The 9,608-nt window shown below is 37.6% G+C and overlaps 1 protein-coding gene across 1 annotated transcript in view; it reads right to left on the bottom strand.

The window, feature by feature from the left end:
• TFG (TRK-fused gene) overlaps positions 1 to 7,319 on the bottom strand; it is a gene marked incomplete at its 3' end in the record, with an annotated part of 20,977 nt that extends 13,658 nt beyond the window's left edge. The window contains exons 1-2 of the mRNA XM_010295901.1: positions 7,215 to 7,319; positions 4,946 to 5,154 (exon numbers count right to left, since the gene is read on the bottom strand). Coding sequence (XP_010294203.1) covers positions 4,946 to 5,129 — 184 coding nt within the window. The remainder of the gene's footprint in view (positions 1 to 4,945; positions 5,155 to 7,214) is intronic.
• Positions 7,320 to 9,608: the final 2,289 nt, after the last annotated feature.

Here is a 9,608-nt window from a genome sequence, read left to right as displayed (position 1 = left end):
AGCAGGACTGATTTTCTGCTGTTTTAACATATGGAACAGATTATTAATAGATTAAATGAACACTAATTAGGCAGTCCAAAGGCAAGAGTGGGAACGCATTATCAGGAACATGTGTGTACTGGCAGAGGGCAAGTGAAGGGACAGCAGGATCACTTCCTTCTAGAACAGCTTGGTGACTGGGAACTGAGATGAGACACTGTCTGGTAAAGCAACAGTGTTAGAAAAATGACACACAACTTGGAACAAAGCCAACTCCAGGCTGCCAATGATACTCCCTGAAACACTGTGACAAGAAGGCTCTGTGGACAGACACAGAAACATGTTTTTAATTACAGACTAGCGCCTAAAGATTCCTTACGCGCTGGTGACAAAGTTCCAACCATATGAAAGTTATGGTTAAAATTTTCAAATAAAATAATGCTTTGGTACAAAGAGTCATAAAACACATGATGGCAAGTTGAAAAAAGCTCAAAATTTGAAGAACTACGTATTCTTATTTTGTCATACCTGACTACAAAGTAACACCTCTGCAATGGAAAGTTTTCTTAGCATAGTACCTAATTTAACACCTAACAATGCCTGTCAGTCTTCAAAGAAGTTGCTTTCTAACAAGACACACAAGAAATTTTACAAATACTAACAAACTGATGACATATAAAATAATTTTCAAGTTTTCCTGAAAGAAATAGTGTTATCTCAGAAGATTTTTTTGTATCTTATGTCCTGTCTGCACTTCCACAATCTCAAAAAAACACATTGTTTCATACCAGTATCAGTCAAGGATTGACTGAGTATAGACTGGAAAGTCTCCAAGAATGGAGGCTCCAAAACCCCGCTAGGCAACCTGCTCCAGTGACACACTGCCCTCCGGGCCAAAACTCAAACCTCTCAAACTGCAGTTTATGATTGCTGCCATCTGGTGCCATCAAAAACAGCTTAGATTCAATGGTCTTTGTAACTCCCATGCAGTTAGCTGGTAGCTGCTATTAGCTCTGCCCTCAGCTTCCACTTCAGCACACTGAAGAAGCCCAGCTCCCTCAAATGTTTCCTCACAGGCCACCTGCACCATCCTAACCATGTGCTGCTGGACTTCCTCCAAGTCTTTTTTAGCCTGGGGTGCAGGCAGCAAAACTGAGCACAGACTTCCTAGTGAGGCCTCACCAGTGCCAGGAAGGGGAGTGTAATAGTGACCCTGCTTGCCATTATGATCCATAACAAGACTTTATACATCAGACCCCAAACAAGTCACTATGAAGGTAAAACAGTCCTTTCTCTTTGGCAGTAAAGTGAGGGCGTGGGGGGCTTCCCTCTACCTCAAACACTTCCTCCAGCTTTCAGTATCCTCTCCTAAATGCTGATACCAAAATCCACTGCTGTCTTAGTGCAAAGCCCTTCTATTCCATATTCTCCTGGCAACATGATAAATGATAATTACTTCCCTTGCCAATGCACAACACTGGTAGATCATCTTATGACGCTTTTCTGTCCTAGCAGTCACCACTCAGATTCACTGCCTGAACAAAGGTGCATGTTCTAAACAGTTTATCCTGCATAGCCAAATGCAAATATATATTAATACACATGGTTTATGTGGATTAATACCACCCAAAAGAATCCAGATCATTCTGATCCAAAATCAGTCCAGATCATTCCATCTTATTCTGCCTTACCTGTTTTAACATTTATGTTGAAGGCATTAAGAATAATGATGACAGTTTCTATTTTAAATTGCTAGCAGAAGAAAAGGCTGAAAAGCACAAAGTACAGAATCTTGTTAGATGCATAGTCAGTTCTATGATTCCTATTGACAGCCACCAAGCTATTACCCAAGTAGATCATATGCCAGGATTCATAAAGCATATGTATGTCAAGCCATACACAAGTCTGGCAATTTAAGTATATTACATTTATCAAACAAACTTTCCATTTTAAGGAATGTCAATAAAGCTTAATTCCTGTTATCATGATATAGATAGGAGTACTCAATAGAAAACAATTAACATTGTAAGGTAAAGCAGACATTCCTTTATTTTCTCTGCTAATCTTCTATTTCAAGGACTTACCTTTCTCATTTGTACAAGGGACATAGCTTTCACTCTCTATAATTTCCCATGCACCCTAAATATTCCCTACTACACCAATTTTTTTTTTATCACCTTTAGTATAAGCTAGTGACACCCTTAACTTACCAATGGACTGGAAAGTATTTTAGCATTAATTCTACGTCACCATGATGATTCTGTGATTCCAATTTTTATGACATTAGAAATGAGAAGACATTAGAAATCTGCCTCATTATCCTTAGCCCTGCCAGCTATGCTTCCTCATCTATGAGCTTTGTCTACGCCCCCCCCCCCTTTTTTTTCTATTCCATTTTGGGTGGGAAAAAAAGCCACCACCAAAAATGTAGTTTTCCTCCACTTTCGTAAATTTACCAAAGGTAGAGCCATTATTGACTAGCACACCACCTTGATTACATGCAGTATGAGTTAATAATTGGCTCCTTATTGGCTCTGACGCAAAGAACATAATTTCTCCTGCAAAGTAATTAAGAACAAGAACGAAAAGGCCAATCTCACATTAGGCACTCCAGTTTTAAATTCAGCCTAACATTAAAAAAGAAAGTAAAGTTTCTATTACTGGCTCCATAGGGGCTTTAGCATATGTAACTCAACAACATAGTATGCTTAAGATGCAATTCTACTCTTTGTTTCATATAAATTCATTCTTCCAAGTTTTTTTGTTCCCCCCACCCCGACATTGGGTTTTACTATATATTCAAAAACCTTAAGCAGGACATGAAAATAATTTCACACCTAGTACAGCAATTTCCTTAGTTCAGAAATTTCAAAGATGCCCAGCTTGAATATAAAACCTAACTCCACAAGGTAGTAATTAAACTGAAACTTCTCATCTCTGGTAATTAATAAAAGCATCACATAACCTAAATACAACTTAGGAATACACTTCTGACTATCTTAGTCCACAAATCCAGAGACAGAAGGATTGGGCTTTAAACTTTCCTAGCCTCTCCAATTAAGTTTGAGAAAAAACCAAAAATATGTTAAATTCAAGGATCATGACAACTTGATGAAGATACAAAGCCACAGTATTTTGCATTTTAAGTAGAAAATCCCATATCTAGGCCTGAAACTCACTAGCTTCATGTGTTACACCAACAAGAAACAAAGCCAGAAGGGGTACATGAAGCATTCTTCTGAACAATCAAAGAGTATGCATATGAATTCTAGGCTGTAGAGGTAGTGGAAATCCTTTGACAAACTTAAGATATCTCCTCATAACAGATGAAGACAAGCATTCTTCCACATCTGGAGGGATAAATAACAGAACAGAAATAGCCAGAATATGTATATTCCAATGCTTCTAATGACTGAAATACATTTTAAGAAGAATCTTAGCTTAGTTGAAACAAAGTCAAGAATACCATGGTCCTCATATGACAATCAAACTGAAGCCCAGTTCTGTTAACTTCTTCCTTAATCACTTGCAACTTCCCCTGCTATTAATAACGTTTAAACATTCTTAGTAGTGATGAGCAGCTAGGATAACATATCCTGAAATTTCTTGTCATAGTGGAGAAGTAGTACAATCTGAGACAAAGAAAGCTAAAATTAAAAGTAGGAGGCCTCTAGGCTGTGAAAGACAACCAAAGACTGAAACCATAATTCCAGTCTCCATCAAACACCATTATCTTCGTCAATACAAGACAGACATAGAAGCATATACAAACCCAGAGAACTATATTTAAAGAACAGGTAAGAATGCAAAAAAAGGGACTGGAAGATTTAACCTAATGAAAAAGCATCCATCAATTTCCTTTCAGCCTTCTCATTCCAGAAAGAAAAAAAGAAATCGATTATGTGATAAGAGAAAAAACAAAACCAACACAAGTCCACTGAGCTCTCTCCCACTAGAGATCAAGACTCAAAATATTAGCCCTTCATTGCATATCAATTTTGATGACCAGTGTCTCTCAAAAGCTTCATGAACCTGAAAAAACTGCCTCAGGGTCATTCAAAATGTAATTTTATTGCCTGGATGTATGAAAAAAATTTATTTGACATTTTAGGTACCACAGACAGTGCTAAAGTTTCCTAGTGCTATTAAGAAAAATGAACCTAAATGCTTCAGTAAGGTAGCTCTTTTACTGTACACCAGCATAATTACTACACAGTCTTTGACCTGACTAAGAGACTTCGGACTTTATCACTTTATTCTGAGTTTCATTTTATGAATACCATTCCTCTGTCCCTAATTAACTTACCCATGCCCCACACTGACATTTAAAGAGGAAAAACCCTCCGAAAGACAACTCTCTACGCATCTCAAACAAGGCCCTTTTCATTCTGTGGAAGCCCTTCTTTCTTAAAGTTGTGTTTGTTTAGCACCAATGATTGAGATTTTCTTAGAAACAACCCAAGTCCAAGAGATTCAAACCATCAGACAGGGGAAAGATTACTTTTCATGAATATTTCAGGTTAAATTAAAAGTTTCTAATCTTTACTGATGGAGGAAAACATATTCAAGAATTACTACTACATAAATCAAATTTTCAGTCTTACAAGAGCTTGCATGAAATCATACATGTTTATTTACTCCTCATCATCAAACCCACTTTATCATTGAAAACACACCAAAAGATGGTTAAATGAGTGGACAGAAGAGAAACCTGCAATAACATCAGCTTCCTGCAACAGCAAAAAAATGAACTTTCAGATAGCTGGCCTTTCAGAAAAACTGGAGGAAACTGAAGGGTTCATACAGCTTCTATTGTGAGATTCAAAGGATTTCACAAGAAATCACTTGCATTTGCCAATGAATTTGGACAATTTTGAAGAGGTGAAATTCAGAGTTTCTGTCTATATATAAATCATATCAGATCAACAGTAGTAATTAAACTTCAACACTGGTAATTAAACCTTACCTTCATCTTTGTATTTTATCGTGACTTCATCATTGCTCAGAAGTTTTCCTCTAAAAACTCTTTGCATCATGAGCACCAATTCATCATAGGTGATATCTTCATTATGAATAGGAATCCTCCTAATATCTTCCCCAAGCTGAGCTTTGATGATCAGCTTCCCACTTAAGTCCAGCTGCCCATTCATGGTGGATTCTTTATCGCCCACAGACCTGTTAACAATAAAACACTAAAAACACTTTAGAAAACTAAACTTAATGGGTACTTAAATGTATCCGATGACAGTTCTGAAGCTTTCCATCTTTGGAAAGCATTACTGTGAGGAAGTTCTACAGAAAGCCTCTCTTGGACACATTCTATGATGCACTAATTTCTCAAACAATAAACTGCATAATACATTAACTGAGCTTACAGGCAAAGAGCAACTCTAAGATCCGACACCTCAAATTAACAGTTATGACAGTTCCCAGTGCTTTAAAAGTAAAGTTTTTTTTAAAAGTCAGGCAGATTTTAAATACTTGTGACATTTAGAAATTTCAAACTTGGGTGGGTTTTTTTGTAAGATATCAGCTGTAAACCATCATGGAAAAAGGCGATAAAGGAACTAATATTCCCTAGGATTTGCTTTTGAGATACATGTATACATCTCTCTCAGGGAAAAGTGAAATTGCAGCAAAAGTTGTCTGCCTTACAACATCATACTGGTTACATTATCACCTTCTTAGATTATTTTTACATGCCCCATAATTATGATAACCAAAGGGAACTTTTTTTTCATTTAAGAAAAGACTGGCAGAATAAAATTTCTTATTTCAAAGATTATAGGTGGTAAGGTGGCTTTACTAAGGGGATCAAGTTGAATTATGTGTTATTTCATGAACAAATAAATGAAGAGCTAAACACTGGGTTTATTATATGCATGATCAGAATGCATTGAGGGTTCCTCTCCAGAAAGGAAGATACAAAATTTTTCCTTTTTTGAAATTTTGACTGAGATGTTTTAACCAAGATTTTAGATTTTTAAAAGCTGCTCAATAGACCACACATTAGCTACTCATTAGGCTCAGAGCCAGGAATTTGTTATGCAGCATACATGGTCAGAACAGTCGGTTACTCTCTGCTTTAAGAGAGGTAGACAACCACTCCAACTTAAAAGGAAGTGCAACAAAGCACACAGCATATACTTCAGAGTTGTATCTTTAACACTTTACATAAGTCAATTTAAAAAATCACTCTTTATGAGGTGTATCTCTTGTTAAAAAACACAATGGCCTTATGTTTAAAAGAAAAACAGAAACTACAGAGAAGTTACTATGGAGAGGAATGGGAAAAAAGGTCTAGATAGCTAGTCAAATGTCCCCTTCTTTCTTCGCTGTTTTGGACAGGGCCAAAGCAGTAAGTCTGGAATGAGGAGCAATTAAAGAAGCAGTTATCTTAACATCTGAAGTACAAATACTGGAAATCTTAAAAGGAAGCAGCCCTACACATCAAAACTGACATTTCCAAAGCCACATGCAGGCAAGCATGCTGCTCATTCTTGGTAGAGATACGCAGGTATTTCTTCTTTGTATTTAAGGATGTTATAACACAGTGCTTTATGAGAAAACTCAATTTTGCTTTGGTCAGTCTATTTTTAAAGTACTGCATTGAAAATTACTTCTCTCCTACCAGAGAAACAAGACACTCAGCTAAAGCCTTTAACACATCATACCTTGATGCACCTATATATATTTAACTCTACTGTTTCAATAGCAATGTTTTGCATTAACAAGATTAGTATGATGTTATCTCTAGATTGCAATTCAATTTCTGGGTTTTTTGGTAATTAACTTAATATAAAGCAAACATTTCATGCAAATCCCTTTGTTTAGCCCAATGACATTCAAAACAAAACAAAAAAGACAAAAGCAACTACTGAACAAAACACGTTCTCCTAACTGGACATAAAAGGAGGTTGACAGATACAGTCTAACTGCAGAGAAAAGGGACCTGCGATTAACTCAGCCAGGTCGCTGCTCAGACACTGATGAAATAGTGAGGTTTATAATATTGTTAATGCTTGCTAATACATTATTCATGTTTTGCAACATAGGGGTCTTAACTGCAGGCACATCAACTCAGTCCAATCAACACTAAGTTGGTTGTAAAAGCATAGGGTTTTGCAGAAGTTGTTCGTTTTGTTTTTTAATTTAAAGCATTAAAAAAAATAAAACAGCGTCTATCCATAGGTTTTCTTTCATCTCCTTTCCAAAAACATAACATTTATCATTACCTTGTCTGTCTTACTGATGCTGGATTATTGGACAGATTTCCCACCTCACTTCAGGACAGAGTTAGGATAAGCCGCCATGCACTATCAGTGCCAGAAAACAGGAAGCTGCATCAGAAAGTAAAATATGAAAAAATTATTTACAGTCACATTTCCTTACCATACACGCTTCACATCAGTCTTTCACTTTAGAACACCTTAATGAATATACTCAACTAAGAAATTAACTGTTTTATCCATAACGTAACAATCAGATTTGCACTTTGAGTATTGCAGAGTTTGAAGTTCAACTAAAACAGACCTGGAACAAGAGTTTTAATTTCGTAATAGAAGTTGTTTATTTTTTCATGTAGGATGTGGGAATGTAGCATGTAGAAATGTAGCATGTAGGAATTCCTAGCAGTAGTGTGTTCCTTTCCAGGACAGTGATCTTCCCCAACAGTCTCAAAATATTCATTTGTATGGCCTCCATTTCAAACCCCCAGGTTAAGTTAAAGAAATTAAAATTTCGTTCAGTAGCACAAAAACCTAGAAGTCCATTTCTTTGCCTAAGGCTGAAGCCTCTGTGACATTAAGTAGTGTGTCTTCAAGGACAGACTGCACAGCATTAGGATAGACTACCAAGAGGAAAGGACTAGTAAAGCCACTTTCCCACAGGAAGAGCCACCAAACTAGGCAAGAAGGAAATGCAGCCAGAAATACACAACCACTCAAAAATACGATCCACTCTCAATTAAGATTGTGCTTTTTTCTGCTGGAAAGCCTATGTGATGAGCTGTGTGGAGTTCATGCAGTCCACCTGTTTCTCACACAAGTGCTTAATGCCCAGAGCTACAAGACCATGATTTAGTATACAGACCAGTCCAATGGAGAACATAACTTGTGCTCCACCCTCCCACCCGACAGGCGCACCCTACTCGGCACTCTTCTTGTCTCTCTCCTGCACACATGGTTTATCTCAAACATCCATGATCTGATTTTTAGATCATTCGTTGCTATCCAGAGAGAAAAAGTAGGTTCCTCTCATCCTCATGAAACTGGACTTCCCAGCTCTCCTCTTTCAACTCAGCTGAAAGGAAACCGCAACAGACAGGCATGAGACATACAGGACTGAAGCAGAGAGCAAGCAAACCCTAGAGAATGGACTAAGCCCCTCTATGGTTCTCATAGGCTGGCCACTGCTCCCCTCATCCTGGGTATGAAATGTTCAACTTGAAAAAGGGCTGTACTCATTCCTGACAGGGAGAGGCTAAGACTGTTGTGACATACTAAGCAGGTGAACAGGAAGAGACTACTTTTCTGATTCCTCACTCACATTTTATGAAATGAGTAACGCATGAAGATGGTGCCCCTTCCACCCCAATCTTGCTACAGCTTGAGGTAAAGTTTCCTGCAATGGCCAAATACGGGATATAGATAATGCATCCAAGCGTGGATTAACTCACAGGGTTCAGCTAGCTACCATCTCACGTTGCTTAAACATTACAGCTGGGCACTGGTTTTGCTTCTTTAGCATTACAATGTAAGCTACCTAGAAACTGACAACAGTAAGAATCGAACCTCATCTGTAATTCCTAAAGATATACATTTTGGTGGACACACCTGAGCTCCTGTGGCCTTTCAACAGACTGAATGCATCATTTGTAACTTTGGGCAAGGAAACCAGCTACTGTAATGTACTTATAGAACTATAATGTCTTTTTTACCAACATGACTCACAGATATTCGTTGCATGTCTATCAACGATTACAAAAATGTTGTTTTGCAATCTGCTTTAATTCCTGTAATTTAGGAAAGCAATTAAATGCACTTTTTTTGTCCAACTGTTCTCCCTTCTGCTTGAAGGCGTCCAGGTTTTAAGAGACAGATTCTAAACAGTGCAACTGCTTGCAACTGTTACAGAAAACTATGTGAAATTATTGAATTACACAGCATTCAAGCTCTTCTTCCATCGCTGTGACACAGCTGGAATGGATGACTCGAGAGAGAGAGTTTTTCAGAGGAGACGAGAATGCACACTAATAAGCTTTTCAACAGAAGCCATCACAGTGTGTACTTTCTTAAGGGGGGGAAAAAACAACCAAACAAAAAGACAATTAACATCTTCCTGTTTAAGAAAAACTATTTTTCATAAGAATCACTGTGACATCTTTCTAACCTTCCTGGTGTATCACATGCATTTTGGAAGTGCACATTTTTCCTCCCCTCTTGGTTCACTTTCTATTCACATCATGCGCCAATCTAAATGGTGCATGTGGACAGTGACTGTCCAATTTAAGTCAGTCACTTCAGGATCCCTTCTTAAAGCCGTATGTCACAACCATGTTGGATTTCACTACCCTTTTTGCATGGCAACAGAGAAAAAACAGCCTTGCTTAACTAAGCAAGGGAAGCAGG

This window comes from Phaethon lepturus, unplaced genomic scaffold, assembly GCF_000687285.1.
Source record: "Phaethon lepturus isolate BGI_N335 unplaced genomic scaffold, ASM68728v1 scaffold22321, whole genome shotgun sequence".
Lineage (NCBI taxonomy): Eukaryota > Metazoa > Chordata > Aves > Phaethontiformes > Phaethontidae > Phaethon > Phaethon lepturus.
The sequence above is the reverse complement of the archived record's forward strand: the minus strand, read 5'-3'. Positions and strand labels throughout refer to the sequence as shown.